This window comes from Mus musculus, chromosome 9 (genome assembly GCF_000001635.26).
Source record: "Mus musculus strain C57BL/6J chromosome 9, GRCm38.p6 C57BL/6J".
NCBI lineage: Eukaryota > Metazoa > Chordata > Mammalia > Rodentia > Muridae > Mus > Mus musculus.
The window spans coordinates 64,534,972-64,552,287 of NC_000075.6; the positions used below are offsets into that span (position 1 = coordinate 64,534,972).

At 48.6% G+C, this 17,316-nt stretch overlaps 1 protein-coding gene across 17 annotated transcripts in view; it reads left to right on the forward strand.

The window, feature by feature from the left end:
* Positions 1 to 17,316, forward strand: part of Megf11 (multiple EGF-like-domains 11) — a 328,563-nt gene that overhangs the window by 149,355 nt on the left and 161,892 nt on the right. For 16 of the 17 annotated variants that reach the window (XR_003947835.1, XM_030244210.1, NM_001134399.1 and 13 more), the window contains exon 5: positions 9,623 to 9,715. The exons of the other annotated variant lie outside the window; for it this stretch is intronic. Coding sequence is in view for 15 of the 16 variants with exons in the window: in XM_030244210.1 (XP_030100070.1) it covers positions 9,623 to 9,715 (93 nt within the window). In the remaining variant the exon portion in view is untranslated. The remainder of the gene's footprint in view (positions 1 to 9,622; positions 9,716 to 17,316) is intronic. 17 annotated transcript variants of the gene reach the window in all.

The following is a 17,316-nucleotide window of genomic DNA, read 5'->3' on the forward strand; positions in this document are numbered from 1 at the left end:
ATGTCACAGGTCTTCTACCCAGTTCTGAGAAGAGGAATATTGATAGCAGCAAGATGGGAAAAGGGCACAGCTGTCAGCTCTGGCTGTCGTTGCTCTTCAGGTCTCTGTAGTTTCAGATAAGTCAGGTGAGGAAGACAGCAGCTAATGAGCGGAGCAGGAACCCAGAGATGAATACATAACACTACACAACCACAGTGTATCGGTCAACCAGCATATCATGAAAAGGAGGCCAACGAAAAGCATGTATTGGTTCACTTTACAGTGCATTGCTGAGCTCTGTTCATCATGACTCCATAGATAGAAACTTACAAAACACTTCTGGTGGTGTTCTCGTGACTTCTTGCCTCCTCAGCAGACTCAGCTGATTGGCAGAGTGATGTCAGCTGACACAGACTCATATGTGGAGTTTGCTAAGACAGACTCAGGTGCCGTGGGAAGACACTTGATGTTAGGAGAGAGTATAAATAGGACTTAACAGACAGTGATGGGAGGCCACTGCTGCTGATTCGTGTTTGCTATCCCGACACTACTGAAACCATTATTAAAAGTAGACTTTGACAAAAACTAAAGACAACAGTGGGATGGAACTTTCAGCCCCAGCTCTCCAGATCAGGAGGGGCTTGTGCCCATCAGACCCGTCCAGCACCGCAGGGGAGCTGCTACTTCCCTACATGTGACTGTTCATGTCCTGGAGTCAAACATGGCCACAGCCACCCAAAGCTAAGTCTAGATGTGCTGAAGAGAGGAGACGGCTGACTTGGCTCTCCTTGGCTGAGGAGGGAACTCAGGGATAGTGATTACAAAGGCCTGAGTGAAACTCATCTACAGATTGTGTCAGAAGCCCCCTGGAGAGTCCTATGTTCCCCTCCACAGACATATGTACATGTCATATAGAGGTGTGTGACCTTGGCTATGGCAGAATCATTCATGCTAAGCATGTCACCTCAGAATTGGCACTTAGGCCCACTTGGATGGAGGTCATTTTGTTTCTAAGCAGAATCCAATGACAACTGGCCTGTGGCTCCTGCCAGGAATGCTAATGTTGGGTTGATCAATGTGCCTTGGGGCACAGGGGAGAGAGAGGTCATGGGAAGCACCAGAAGCCATATGCCATGGCCCCCTGAGGCCACCCTGTGTCTGGACCCTAGGGCTTTTCTAGTCCTCACTAGGTATGGGGCCAGGGAGCATGGAAGTTGTCTTTATTTGTCTTGACCTTTTCATGTGAGGGAATTTTATAGTTTCATTAACTAGTTAGACCATTTGCAAGCAGCCAGGCAAGATATATTACCATGAGCACCTTGGGGACTTGTGGGTCGTCTCGGGTGGAATGCTAATAGAATGGAGAATTGATTCAGGGGGCTCTCCACCATGAGGGCCAGCCAGTGGTCAGGAAGGGCCAGTGTTGTCTCAGTAGCTTGTCTGCTGAGGAGACCCCGAGTCTGCCTTGAGTATTTGCTTGGTGCCAAGCTCTCATCCTGGGACCCAGTTGCCTGTGTGAGCTTCTTCTTCCCCCAAAGACTGACACTCCAGCTGCTTTCCTGCACCCCACACCGGGCTGCATTTTGTATGTGTGTATACACACATACTTGTATTTGTTCACTCCCCCTTCTCTCCCTCTCTCCCTTCCCCTGTCTTTCTCCTCCCCCATACATTCAGTGGTGTGTGCATGTGCGTGCATACGTGTGTGTGTGTGTGTGTGTGTGTGTGTGTAGTCCACAGGACAACTCTGAATGCTGTTCCTCCAGTGTTGTTCACCTTCCCTTTTCTTTTACATAGCCTCTCACTAGCCTGGTGCTCACCAATAGGCTGGCCAGCAGTGGGCCCAAGGGATCCGCCCCTCCAGCCCTGGGGTTATATACATGCACCATCACATCTGCCCTTATTTACATATGTTCTAGGGCTCAAACTCAGGTCCTCTGCTAAGGTAGCTCTTCACTCCCCTCAAGCTTCATTTGAATTGTCCCCCAAACCAAAGCTGCCGCGCCACAGCCCTGCACACCCAGAGCTAGAGTATCAAGGGGCCACACCCCTAACTCCTTCACTTCATGCTTCATACAGGGGAATGGAGGTCAGGAGGAGCTCCAGCTAAGTTCTTAGAGCAAGTCAGCACCAAGTCCAGCACTGTTGCTCGTCTCTCTCCACCTGAGACCCAGCTAGCAAGGCAGTATATGGATAAGCCATTTAGCATCATGCACATGGGTGGGCTCAGACCTTGGCATGGCTCTGGACCAGACAGGCTGCTAGCAAGAGAAAGAGGGTTTAATGAAGAGGATCACTGGGGAGAGTGTAATGATAACGTGGCTGTTTTTATAAAGGTGAGGAGAGGGGTGCTTGCTTGCTATATGCAGCATCCTGAGTTCTATCCCCAGCACTGCATAAACTGGGTGTGATGGGGTGCACTGTAATCCCTGCATTTGGGAGGTAGACACAGAAGAATAATGAATTAAAGGCAATCCTCTGCTACATCGTGAGTTTGAAGTCAGCCTGGAGTACTCAAGGCTTCATCTCCAAAGAATAAACACACATAGGCAGGGAATGGAAAACATCTATCCATATAAGAAATGGTATAGCGTCTATCTGAGGCCCACTGCCATCCCTCAGGCTTTAAGGCTCCCCAGGACCTTAGACACATGGTGCAACCTCCCTTCCCACAGGTTGGACCTACCCAGAGGCTAGAGGATGAGGGGGCCTGAGATGCTGTCCACGGAGGTCATCCCTGGGCACAGGGAATGGGAGGAGGGTAAGAAGGGGTCAACACTGGCTTGTAGTCTTGATTTTCCTGAAGGCACAGCATAGTCCTGATTTGTAGGTGAGGGGCTTGTGTCACTGACAGACCATGATACAGATGCAGGTACAGGATGGGTGGTTGAGACAAAAATGTCTAAAAAGGCTGGAGAAGGAAAAAAAAAAAAGATGAGGAATGGGAACCTAATACACTCTCTTCCTAGGCAGATGTGCAGGTTATCAGGACCTCTCGAGGGCATTTTCCACTTGCCAGAGGACCAGACCCCAGGATCTGGGCTGGGTATGCTTAGTACCTGGCAGAGAGGAAGAGAGTACTTACACAACCTCATTTCCTGTCACACGCACTGCAGTGACTCATGCCACGTGAACAAGGCCATTGATCACAGCGCAGGTCTTCAGTGACTCTTCCAAGTTACTTGTCTCTGGTCCCCAGGGAAGGAGAGGGGACTATAATAGAGTACTAGGTCAGCATAGAGGCTGCTGAAAATTCTGCTGCCTGGCTGAGTCTCCCTGGTTCCCTGGGGTGGACCAAAGATTTTCTATATGTCTTTTGGACTTGCTTTATTGTTTGGCCTTACTGGGAAGTCAGTTCATGATAGAATAGAGAAAAAGGAAGGAGCCTTAACTGTCCATAGTCCACTTTCCTCCAATCAGGAACCTCCAGCAGCAGGAGCCATTCCCACATACAATGCCTGGGATTCAATGTTCTGGGTTCAACTGACCATTTGTTTTTGGAGAACTTCTTCACCTATCCTTACTGTTCAAAAGCACGTATGAAGATATGGAAATGAATGGATGCGCCTGTGTGCCAATAAAACTTTATTTACAAAAACAGACAGCAGGTCAGCCAGCGCCATTTGCAGAGGAAGGAAAGAAAGAAGCTCGCTGAGATGTCAAGAGAGAAGCATTGCCAAGCTCTAGGAAAGCAAAGCAAGAGGGACTAGAGGCATGGGTGCAGCTGTCTAGGATGCACCTGAGGCAGGAGGACAGCTAGTGTGGTCCTCCACAGAGTCTGCCTTCAGATTTTGTAGGATGTAGTCCTGATTTGAAGTTGAAGACACAGGGCTGAGGAGGATGAAGGCTTGGTGTCTCTGGCACAGGTGCAGTTGGCCCCTCTCTCCTACTCTATAGCCTGCAGCACTGTCTTCTCCAGCCACCTGGCCTGGGGGCTAGTCCATGTTAAGCCAAGGGACAGCTCAGAGACTGGATGACTTCTCTATGAGTTTGTTCTGGGGCTGAGCTTCCTATACATGCTACATTGAACTCTGCTGGGCTAGAAGAGAGTTGGACCCACAGACATCGAGCATCTGCTGTGTGAGGGCTTACCAAACCTGAGGAGGAAGCAGCCCATATCCCCCAGGGGCTGGAGACCTCAGAGGGGGATCTCCTTAAGGTTAGCATTTGAGAAAATTATGATAGTGAACTCCCCAGAGCATGCTGGGCAGGCCTTGGGTTGGGTTTTACCTTAGTTTGGGATAGTATTGCTTTGATGAAACACCATGATCAAAAACAACTTGGGGAGGAAAACATTTATCTGGTTTATTCTTCCACATCACTGCTCATCAAAGGAAGTCAGGATAGGAACTAAAGCAGGGCTGGAACCTGGAGGCAGGAGCTGATGCAGAGGCCATGGAGGAGTGCTGCTTACTGGCTTGTTCCCCATGGCTTGCTCAGCCTGCTTTCTTATAGAACCCAGTAGTGCCAGCCCAGGGATGGCACCACTCACAATGGTCTAGGCCCTCCTCCATCAATCTCTAATTAAGAAAATGCCCTACAAGATTGCCTACAGCCTGATTTTATAGAGGCATTTTCTTAACTGAGGTTCCCTCCTCCCTGATGACTTGGGCTTGTGTCAAGTGGACCTAAAACTATGGAGCACCAGATGAGATACCTGTGTGAAATCTCCAGACTCAGCATATAGTAGGTAATCAGAAAATGGTAGCATACAGGAAATGGCAATATGGTAGCAACTGTCACCCATCTTAGATATCAAGCCCAGATCCCATAGTATATACTGCACAGGTGTAAGTGAAGATTCTGTGTGTAAAATGACCGTGGGACTGTGAGGGGCTCAGATCTCAAGGTGTACATGCAGTCTTATGAGAGGATTTTCTCTCTCTCTCTCTCTCTCTCTCTGTGTGTGTGTGTGTGTGTGTGTGTGAGAGAGAGAGAGAGAGAGAGAGAGAGAGAGAGAGAGAAAGAGAGAGAATGTTATGAGAGGGTGAAGAGGTTTCAGCAGTCAACAGCTCTTGGGTTTGGACAGTTACTGTTTGCAGGGTGTTCATCTAAGTGTTTATTTATGTATTACATTTATTTATTTAGTGGGGTGGGATGGGGAAGGGCATGCACATGCCACAGTGCATTTGCAGAGATCAGAGCTCCATTTATGGAAGTTGGTGCTCTTCTTCCATCATGTGGGTTCTAGGGATTGAATCTACATCAGGTTTGTGCCCTTATCCACTGAGCCATCTCACCATCCCCTAAACATTTCATTTAATCTTTTCAACAGCCATGAGGTGGGTACGACTGCTCAAAGCACGGAAAGGGGTCTTTGCTTATGGTAGTGGTGGGATAATAGTAGTTGGTAAATCTCGGATTTAAACTTAGGTTATGGCACTCTTTCCCACCAGGGATCTGCTAGCAGACCCCTGCAGACCACTTAGCATGGATGACAATGAAGGCTGGGAGTGAGGGTAACTCTGTGTGTGTTTATGTGTGTGTGTGTGTGTTTATGTGTGGTGTGTGTGGTGTGTGTGTATGTGTCTGTGTCTGTGTGTGTTTATGTGTGTGTCTGTGTGTGTGTATGTGTGTGTGGTGTGTGTGTGTGTGGTACGTGTGTGTGAGATGACAAAGTCTCATGTCACAGGATGATGCCCTGTGAGTAGTGAAAGCAAGGCTCCATGGCACTTGCTGCCCCCTGGCACTGCTCTTTATCAGTTACCTTGATCCCCACAGCCTGAGGTCTAGCTTGTCACCATCCCCCACTCAATGGAAAGAGGGTTGACACACAGAGGTGAGCTGAGCCACTGAATGACTCCTGTAGGGCAAGGCCCTGTGTCTGGATGCCCTGTGCTCTAACTCCACCAACCTGCTTCTCAGCAGCAGTGTCCCAGCATGCCAGGAGGTTGGCAGTCGCTAGAAGCATCTAGAAGATGATGGGATCTAGAAGATGCTAGAAGATGGGAGGGCAATGAGAAGGAGTGGAGGGAAAAGAAGTTCAAATTTCTTACTAGGGCTAGAGAGTGGGGGTGCTGCCCACTCCCCTTGACTTGAGGCTGGTCATCAAGTGTGCACTGTGGTTCCTGCACACGAGCACATGGGCATTCGGTGGAGAGACCTGACTAAAGCCTCCTATATCTGCAGGAGTCAAACAGAGAGAGTCAAGGATGGCAGGGTCCTAACCGAGTCCCTTCAGAGGGTCAGCTATATGGCATCAGGAGTCAAAAAAGGAACCTGTTACTTTAGGGACAGGTGCTGTGTGAGCCCCAGGCTTCTGTGGAGGGGCTGCTTATCATTGGCTCATTTGGGGTTCTGGGGTTGGAGTTAGGCTGCCCCAGTCCCAACTCCAGGCCCAGACCTGGACCCATAGCCAGACCCACACCCACACCCACACTCAGAGGGTCATGGCATCTTAACTTCACTAACCTTCAGGTGACTCTCCCCCTCTCTCTCCCCAGGTGTTCAAACAGTAGCCCAAATGCCAGATCGAGCAATCCCAGCCTCAGGTGTTTGTCATCAATATTTCAGGACTCAAACATCTGTCTAAACAACACCTATGAAATATGAATGGATTGAGGTTTTAACAAGCAGATGGTGTGGGCACAGCAGCAGGACACTGAGGAAGAGAGAGAGCGGGAGGTTTGGAGGGAACACAGGGACCCTGGCTATGTCCCCCCAAGTGGGTCTGGGACATGTGAACGGCTGCTCTGCGTGTGTGGGCTGGACAGCAATGTTCTGAACACAGCTAAGCTGGGGGTTATGGCTGCAGTATGCAGGGTGGCACTTGACAACCTGAACTCTGGGTCTCCAGGGCCCTGGAGGGGAAGAGAGGAGAAAGCTATTCAGTGTGTAGCTTGCTCAGAATATCCAAAGACCATTCTTGCTGCTCAAGGAGAGGGTGCAGGGCTTAGGCAAGTGTCCCAGGTCCCTGAGATCTGAAGAGATAGGAAGGCAGATAGGACACTGGCTGAGTCCTTGCTCTTCCCTCATCCCCTCTTCCCGGGGTTAAAACCCTTCCCTCTGCAGGGTGCTTAGGTGTGGAAACTGGCTCTGGCTTGTCTCCCACTCTCACCGTACCCCATCCCCCTTGCTGTGTTATAGTCCTTATGTTCCTGCTCCCTAGCCAGGATAGGGAGATGCTGAGTCTGAGTAAAACAAAGGCTCATAGTCTGAGCACACTTCCCCACCACCACCTTCAATGGCCTCCACCTCCAGGAAGCTCACCCAGAATTCCTGTCTGGCAGACCATATGTCCCTGAGATAATGGGTCCTAGAGCCTCAGTTTCTCCGTGCATACAGGGACAGGGCTGAGTATGATGTTCTCTTTTCTCTGAGGTGTCTTCCATCCCCGACACCCTGCAGGTTTAGACTTTATAAAAGGCTCCCACTTCCTTCGGCAGAGACCCCAGGGTCAAAGCTTAGGCTTTCTGTACTTGGCGAAGCAAATAGATGGTATTATCCTTACTAAGCTGACAAGCTGCCATCTAAACAGGCCCAGCTGTGCATGTCACAGAGTCCTCAGCCTACAGGGATAGTGACAGAGGAGAGAGAGCAGCAAGGTCAGCACTGGGAGCTGGCAGGGCCCAAGGTGCTGGCATGAGATGGAGAGGAAGAGATGGGCACCCGTTTTTCTGTGTGTCCCAGAGACATAGGCCCATTTGAACCCATTTAGAAAGGGTTAGCATAGCAGTGACTGGCTAGTGACAGAGCAAGTCTCTGTGGCTCTAAGTGGAGATGGTCCCCAGATCCAGAACCAGCCTGGTTCCCTAGTCAGGGATCTGGGGGAGCCATCCCTAGGGATCTCCAGTACTGGGGCTGTGCATATTCTTAGCACAAACCAGGGCATTCCTCCAAAGCCACTTGTGTAGATTGTTAAGGGGCTGATGGAGACCTCTGACCCGGTGTCTCCCTGCTTGGGGACCTAGACAGAGCTAAGGCAGTACCTATAGAAGCAGTAGCTCCAGGGCTAGCATCTGAAGTAAGGGAGGGCTAAAAGACCCCACACCCAACCATAACATGGCCCATTCACTCTAGACTCACCCTAGCAGGCTACCTGCTCCCCAGCCCAGGCCAGAAACCGACAGCAAGATGGATTCTCACTACTTTCAGAGTAAAAACCCTTTATCTCGAGCCCACTCGGGAGATTGACAGGGCTGATGATAGCCGCTGATTTCCCAAGCTTGCAAAATTAGTGGGGGCAGCTGGTGGGGGTTTTCTGTAATTCTTGGCTGATGGATTAGGTGGTGGGGCAGATCTCTTGGGGAGCAAAGGGTGACCTTGGAAAATGTGGATTCTATCGAGAGGAGAGAGCAATAATCTCCCTTCCTCACACAGGCTGTCAATAAGCCTCCTCAGTGCCAGTGCGGTGGACGGAAACTTTGCTCACTGCCTAGCCTAGCGGCTCCGGGGCTGTAGCATTTGACTGCGTGATAAGAAATTGCCAGGCACTTTCTAATTACAATTATCATCATCGTGGATGTCTCTCTTAATTACTTTCTTATAATTAGCTGTTGCCTTTCCCCCTCAGCATTTGTATACTTTGCAGATTTGCTGACATTTGAGAACCCCAAAATAGGGATGTTTGAGGAGGGGGGCGGGAAGGCGGGGGCCCAGTGTCTGCTCCTGCCAGGCAGCCTGCTACATGAGGGGCTTTACTGGGGAGAAACTGGAGCCAGCAAAAGATGGAGGGGGCAGGCTTGCTGAGTGGATGTGGCAGGAGTTTGGGAGTGTAACGAGGGGCTCTAGCCCTGTACGGGCTCCACAAACCAAACACTGAAGTTTTTAGATTTTTTAGACTTATCTTGCCTTTAATCACATATGTATATGTTTGTCTATATGAGTCTATGTCATTTGTATATGAATGCCAGTGGAGGCCAGAAGAAGACATTGGATCCCCTGAAACTGGAGTTACAAAGTGGTTGTGAGTTGCCAGATGTGGATGCTAAGAACTGAACTCAAGTCCTCTTGGAAGAGCAGCCAGTGCTCCTAACCACTGAGCCATCTCTCCAGCCCCCCCATCCCCACTACCATTCCATAACCATTTTTCTTTCTCTTCTGCTTCTGTCTCTCTGTCTCCCTTTGTCTCTGTCTGTCTCTCAATTTCTCCGAGACAGGGTTTCTCTATGTAGCCTAGGCTGACGACAAATTCATCTTGATCCTCTCACCTTAAACTCCCAAGTCCTGGGCTTGCGGATGTGTGTCACCACAGCTAGCCTGAAGGAGACTGTGCTTTATATAAGTCACGTCGTCCCTGACTAGCCTCCAACTTACTATGTAGCTGAGAATCACCTTAAACTCTTGATCTCCCTTCCTCCACCTCCTGAGTGCTGGGATTAGGTATGTGGTACCAACAAGGTTTATAAGGCGCTGGGGATTCTCTGTCAACTGAGGAGATATTACCAAAAAGCCAAGGCTGCCCTGTCTTAGGTTGGTTTCATTTTAAGAAGTGAGGCTGGGGCAGCCACAATGCCCTTTTTTTTTTGTCAGACACATTTCAGAGTTAAACAGCTCAGGTCATATTAAATTTGATGTTTATCCACCAAGCCAAAGAAACGTCTGGAGCATCTGTAGTACCAGGGACCCTTAACAAAGTGGCTTCTGCTCCGAGTCCAGATGGCTGGTTCTCACTGTCCGCTTTTCTCCCCTCTCACGCCCTCAGCTCTGTGTACCGAGGAGTGCATGCACGGCCGCTGTGTCTCTCCCGATACCTGCCACTGTGAGCCTGGATGGGGAGGCCCTGACTGCTCCAGCGGTGAGTCTGTGGGCTTTGGGTTCTGACATGGGAGGGGGTGGTGGTATAATGCATTATTCTTGTGTCAGGTGGAGATGAGTAGGGATGTCAGAAAGAAGCCAGTTGCACTTGGTGAGTGACAGCGTTTGTTGGGGCCAGGGGCGCTAGGGGTATGTGAAGGTTTATGGGGTCTGTGAGAGTTGTAAATGTACAGCTGTGGGGTCAATTGTATAGGGTTTTTTTTTTTTTTTTTTTTTTTTTTTGACGACCCACCTCTATATGTGGTCTTTGAGAGTCAGGATGAACTTAGGATGCTGTGTGTGCCTGTGTACAGATCCAGGTGGTCATTAGGCCTGGTCCTTGGTTTGACTGGTCCAGAGACACAGTTTCACTGGTGTTCATGGGTGTGCAAGGGGCTGCTATGGGAGGCTGATACCAGGATATCTCTATGTTCCCTGCGGTAGGAGAAGGGAACAACCTTGGGGAAGGACACTCTGTACCTATACCTTTGTGCATGGAGAATGCCCATTTCATAGAGAAACCTGTCTGGTTTGGAGGCAGGCACTCCTGTGGATAACCCAGTGACCCATGACAGCATGGTACATTACCTTATTGTGGCACTAGTACCCTATGGGATGTATGTATGTATCAGACAAAACTTAAGAAATTCACCACCAAGGGTACAGCTGAGTCCTCTCCTCCACCTCCTCTTCCTTCAGTAGCCTCAGATAACCTCCTTCCACAGGTACACTCTAAAGCCAGTCAATGGCTATTTAATGCTGTGGTCCTATTGGCTCTTCAGAGGCCTTGAATACCATTGGAGCTCCATTTTCTTCCTGCTTTGAGTTGGGGGTAGACTTTTTAATGGTGACTTGGGGTAAAAATATACTTAGACCAGCTCATTACAGCTCTAAGACTCACTGTTTGCATCTTGGGGAACTACCCCTATGTCCTTTATCCCAGAGAGGCTGTGACCATTAGAGAGTAATGTAAAACCTTAGAGATTCAAGCATCCTCGCTCGGGCCTTTCTTCTTGCTTAGCTCCTTTAGGTCTATGGAATATAGCATAGGTATCCTGTATTTTATGGCCAATGTCCACTTATAAATGAGTACATACCATGCATGTCCTTTTGGGACTACGTTACCTCACTCAGGATGATATTCTCAAGTTTCATCTATTTGCCATCAAAATTCATGGTGTCTTTGTTTTTGATAGCTGAATAATATGCCATTGTGTAGATTGTGGGCCTTGAAGGAGATTAAAAACTCCACAGGAAGACCAACAGAGTCAACTAACCTGGACTCTTGGAGCGCTCAGAGACTTGACCACTGATCAAAGAGCATACACAGGCTGGACCTAGGCCTCCCACACATATGTAGCAGAGGCGCAGCTTGGTTTTCATGTGGGTCCCCAACAACTGGACTGGGCACGATCCCATAAGCTATTGCCTGTCCATGGGATATATTCTACTAGCTGGGTGCCTTGTCTGGCCTCAGCAGGAGAGGATGTGCCTAGTCTCACAGAGACTTGATGTACCAGGGTGGGGATATACTCTGGGGGTGTCCCCACTTGCTTGGAGGAGAAGGGGAGGAGGTGTGGGGGAAGGATTGAGGAAGGGGGGGCCTGGGACGCAGGCAGAGAGTGGGATATAAAGTGAATAAGCAAAAGAACAATTTTAAAACCTGTAAAACAAAACAAACAAAAACAAAAAGCCCTTAGAGAGGGGAATGACGGGTTCACACACATTGGCCTGATACAGTGCGTGTGCTCTTGCCTGCTCTCTGCTGAGCCAGGCAAATCTAGTTGTGGTCTTTTGATATGCAGATTTGACACAAGGTACCTATGCCAAAGGAAGGCATGGGATGTGGCTTTGTCTAAAGTCTTACTCAGTGGCTCTCCTGGATCAGGGGTAGGGGGTCTATCTATTTGGAGCTTCCAAGAAACCCTCTGTAATGTGTGTGGGACCCCAAATGGCTGCACAGTCTCCTTTCCACCCACACCTGTGCCTTACAGAGATGCTGTGGCAGAGAAGAAAGGCTAGACAAAGGAGACTGACCCCGAGGGATGTGTGAGTTAGTGTTCAGCCGGTTTTCCTGTGAAATTGAATTCCCGGAAAGCACAAAGAGGGGAAATGGCCAAGGGCATGTCCTCTGTCCGTGTTTCCTTTGGTGTAATTTTGCTGACAGTGGATCTTTGGGTTAGAAATACCAGACTGGAGTGGGTGAGCCTGCTAGGCTGGGCCTGCCTGCCGCTGTTGCTACCTCTTCCAAAGAGCAAGGGTGGCCTGTGAGGGAGGGGATGAAGCCTCAGGCTCTCCCAGGTCCTGTGCTTACAGCTGCCTCAGTGCTATGTAGACGGTAGGTCTGGGGGGCGGGGCGGGGGTGGCTTTCAGACACTATCTTTGTCATCTCTGGTTTGTTGTGGAATTCTACCATATTAAGCAGGTCTCGCACCAGGATTAGCTTACCAAACACCAGGGTTACTTCAGAGAGTAACACAAGGATAATTCAACCCTCTATACATCATAGTCAAAGTCACAGTTTGCCCCCTCTCCTCTAAATCCTCCTCCTGAGCCGAGGGCCATGATCTCTGGGTGACTATCAGCTCACCTGTTCCCTTGGATCTACTCAAAGGCTTATCCTACCAGAGCCAAAGAAAGAAGTCCTAAGAGATGGGGGTACTGGATGAGTCCATTCTATTGGTACTGTGAACAAGTACCCGAGAGAGACAATCTGAGAGGAAGGACGTATTTCAGCTCACAATTTCAGAGCGTTTAGTCCACAGTTGCTTGACTAAATATGGTGGTAGGAGTATGTGGAAGAAATCCTTTACTTCATGAAAGACAGACAGACAGACAGACAGACAGGGTTGAAAGATGTCAAGGACAAGATACCTAACAAGGACTCAGTCCTTGTCTCCTGTTCCTCCAACTAGTCCCCACATCCTAAAGTTTCTGCCAACTCTTAAAGCAATGCCACCATCGGGGGAGGAGCAGTTCAGCTCATGAGCTGTGGGCTACTTTCTGCTCAGTCTATAATGGCCCCAGCTCATTTGGAGGGAAAGCAGCATACGATTAAGGGAATCCATAGATTCTCACTTCGAAGCATTGAGGTATGTCAGTCTGAGGACATCCCAACCTTGGCTTGAGTCCTTCCTGAGACAGGAAACTCACTCCATCCTGTGCAAACTCATTTTGATCACTGAGAAATTCCCCATTCTCCCCAATGGAAATATTTCTCTGTGTCCTACTGGTTGGTTCTTGTTCTCAGGGAAGACTAGAGCAGGCTGATGGATTGCCGTGATCTTTTTCTTGGCATGCCTGGAATTTCTCCCAAGGAACTCATTGGACAAGGCCATAGGCTATGGATACGGAGTGAGCCACCCCAGATCAGAAGGTAATAACCATTGAGGTTATGTGGAAGAAACAGGGGGCCTCCTCCCACGGCTCAGCCGTTCCGTTATTACAGGACAGCCATTGATCTCCTCCCCAGCCTTCCTTCTCTGAGATATCTTATGCGACATCATTTGGGATGCCTCCCCATTTGTGGCCTGCGGCCTTTATTTCCCCTTAAATTATCATTTCTATATCCAAGCACATAATATGCTTGCCGAGACCACTGTTGAAAGAGAACAGCGTTGCTGTTGGTGCCGCCATCGACTGCACTTGACCACGCACTGGACACTTTTCTTGTCTTCTTATTTCATCTTCACAGCGTCTGTGGGCTGAGGAATTATGGGGCCTATTTTACAGACAGAGAAGACACAGCACAGAGAGGCTATTAGAAGCTCTCGCTGGCACAGCTAACCAGTAAATGGTGAAACCAGATCTAAGTAAAACCCTGGGTCCCCAGGGAGAGTGGCAAATGTTTGTAACCAATGAACTGTCTCTCCGGCCCCTGAAATAGGCTTTCACTATGAAACATAGTTGCTCTCAGGAGAAGAAAGAGTCTGTTTATAAGCTTTGACCCAAAGACACTGTTGTTGGGAGAGGAATCAGCCGGGAAATACAAATGACGGTCAGATTTGATCTAAGAGTTGGAGCCTGCTTGTGTTGCTGGACACCCATTGGCCTGCTCTGCAGCCATGGAGAGGGGTGTCTCTCCAGGCTCAGAATGAGTTCCTGGAGAGCTCATGTTGGCTCTGTACATGAGATGGGAAAGCTTCAGGTTGTCTTCAATTGGAAACACTGGATTTTCTTGGCTTGGATTTTTTTTTTCCCCATTAAGTTTTAAGTTATACCTGTTCACGTTAAAAAGAAAAATCAAAGTTTACCAAGAGCATAGACTCTGAGTCACAGCCCAAGTTCTCCTGTTCTGGCTTTGGATAGTAGTAACCATGGCATTTCTCCGACATTTGCATGCAGTGCTGGCTGAACCTGGAGCCTGTGTGTGTGCGCTAGCCCAAACCTGGCTCTTTTAATTCAATCCCAAGTTGTATAATCATTTTCTTGTCAATAAGCATTAGTCTCCTTTAAATTTTTAATGGTTGTCTAGACTTCCATTCTGCGGTTTACTGAGTGTATTTCAGTAGGCTTGTCTGGTGAGCAGTTAGGTTGTTTCTGATTCTTCCTTGTCACTGGATCCTCTGGGCCTGTTCGATATAAAACTTGAAATTTTCCACGGTTTAGGAAGTACAAGATGCATCTGGGCTGGGATTGCGTTGGCAGAATGCTTGCCTGGCACTTATTTACTGTGTGTTTATCCCTAGCTGTGTGAACTGGGCATGTTGGCAAAAGCCTCTGACCCCATCACTCCAGAGGTAGAGACAGGAGGGTCATCCTTGGCTGCATAGTGAGTCTGGGGCTAGCCTGGAACACATGAGACTCAAAAAAAATTAATAATGAAAAACCCTTTCAACATGCTATTGGTTGACTCTTTAAAATACTAGGTATACCCCAAAACCAACATATGCCCTAAGGAATCCTTTGACCTATAGTTGATGAAAATTCCAGAATCAAGAGCACAGGCAGAGGAAACTGACCATCCTTGAGGAGGAAAATTGCACTGAACCTGAGCTTGGTTCTTCAGCAGGACAGAGCCTCCCATGCCCAGTGTGTACTGTGTCCTGTGTACTGCCCAGTGTGTACTGTGTACTCTTTGACACCTACCCATGGCAGCTGAGTCACACACAGACACCTCTTTGTTCTAAAAGTGTGTATGAGGAGCCAGTGGGATGGTTCAGTGGGTATGGGTGTTCACTGTCAAGCCTGACACCCCGAGTCTGACCCCCCCTGCCCCCCAGAATCCACACAGTGGAAGAAGAGAACCAACTCTTCTTACGTGTTGTATTCTGACCACTGTATGCATGTGTGTGCACACTTGCACATGCACAGAGAGAGAGAGGGAATAAGATGAAATAAAAAAATTAAGTGTGTATGCAAATGATATGAGGCAGCACATACCTTTAATCCTGGCACTGGGGAGGTGAAGGCAGAAGGACCAGGAATTCAAGGCCATCCTTAGATACATAGTGAGTTTGAAGCCAGCCTGGGCTACATGAAACTTTCTTGAAAGAAGAGAGAGAGAGAGAGAGAGAGAGAGAGAGAGAGAGAGAGAGAGAGAGAGAGAAAGAGAGAGAGAGAGAGAGAGAGAGAGAAAGCGAGCTTGGATGTATGCCCCCTGGTCTGCAGTCCGCTGGATGAAACAGCGCTGTTTCTAAGTGGCCTATGACTGATCATAGCCAGTGACATAAAGTCAGTCACCACAAGTCACTTCCCTGAAGATTTCCCTCTATGCAAATGTTGGCACAGACCTTCCAAGAACATTTTGGGGAGTTTTTCAAAATCTTGGGATTATGTATGTGTGAAGAAGGGCCTGGGGTCCTGGGTGGAAATGTCGGAGCCATTCTTCTTGCACCTGTCTCTCCCTCCTCCCCGCCGAGGCCCAATTTCTTCTGGGGATAAATTCCCGGAAGTGTCAGGGAAGGATGTAAATACCCGTCATCTGGTACCTGCCCCTGCCCTGCCTTTTGCAGCTGCCAAGGGATCGAAGGATTAATCATTTTGACAGTCCTCAAGGGGACAAATCTGGCTCTGAGGTGGGGGTGGGGGCTCTCCATGCTTTTATAGACTTACAACCCCACTGCCTAATTTCTTTAAGGGCCATCACTAATTTCTTTCTGTTCTGTAAAGGAAGGAGGAAGACAGGCCAGCTTTATGGATTGTTTGAGCATTTCAACCAAGCAATATGGGAAAATAGAGTATCCACATGCTTGACCATAAACCTGTGTCCCATATAATAACGAAGCATGAAAGAATGGGACGTCGGTTTACACTGGATAAGGACAACAGAGTGGCCCTTATTAAATTGCACAAGGCTCACGAGTGGAGATAAAAAGGGAAAGAAGTTTTGCTATATTGAATATCTAGCTTTTTAAAGTAATTAGGAATATTAAAGCGCTGACAATGATTGAGATAGAAACATTATTCATAACTTTTATTTCCGTGCTGGGCAATGATCCAGTATATTTCATTTATGAGGTTTGAGCTGTAAGGAGAAGGATGTGAGCCAATTCCTAAATTAAATATGCCCTGTTAACTTTTATAAATGATGCCCCAGAATTAACTTGGAAGTTTAAGCTTTCATTGTATTATTTAATTATTGTCTTTCCTAGGCCCCACTTCTCTGTTCCCATGGTACTTTGGAGTTTGGGTTGTACACAGTACAATGGGATTTGGGGTTTGGTCTTAGGGATCCTCAGAAGATGTGGGTGGGATCAGAGTAAAAGAGGCTACCAGTCTCCCCAGAACCTCACCTGCCTGCAGCTTCTCTTCTGTTTGCCTGTCTCAGGGAAAGCCTGTGGCAATAAATGCTCAGTGGTATCTGGCTTGACTCTCAAGCTCCTCCCAACTCTGGGATCCTGGGCTCTTGGTGAGACTGCAGCAGGGCCCAGCTTCTGCCAAGTCCAGTGCATTATCTTGGGGCCAGCCTGGCTCTATGTTAGTTTTGCAAATGGCTATAAAATACCAAGCTGGGGGTGTGGCTGAGTCAGTAGGGTGCATGCCTACGGTGGATGGGACTCTGGCTCCATTCTCAGCACCTCGGTAACCTAACTTGGTGTTACACCTGTTATCACCGCACTCAGGTGCTACAGGCAGGAGGATCAAGCGTTCAAAGTCATCCTCAGACATGAGTTCATGAGTGTGGGATATACGAGATGCTACCCCAAACAAAATTACAATTAAAATCCTGAAAGGAAAGAAAAGGAACCCCTACCACCTCCAACCTGCATCCATGCTCCTGAATTAGCTGGGGCCTGCTTGGTTACACAGATTCCCAAGCTGGCACAGTTTAACAAATTGTGGTTAAAGCATAAACGACATAAGATTTACTGTGGTAACCGTTAATGTAGACATCATTTTTTCTGTTATCAGTGCAGTCATGCGTCTGGTGATCAATATTGACCATCTCCAGACCCTTCCCCTTCCTCAACCAAAACGTTGAAGCCATCAGACAGCAGCTCCAAGCCTCCCCTCCCCCACCCCTCCTTCCCCCTCCCCCACACTCTCCCTCCATACTCCCACAGCCACCATTCTCCATTCTTCTCTTTTTGAGGGGGATGGGCTTAGACAGGGTCTCACTTTGTAAACCTGGCTGGCCCTGAACTCCCAGAGATCCAGCCT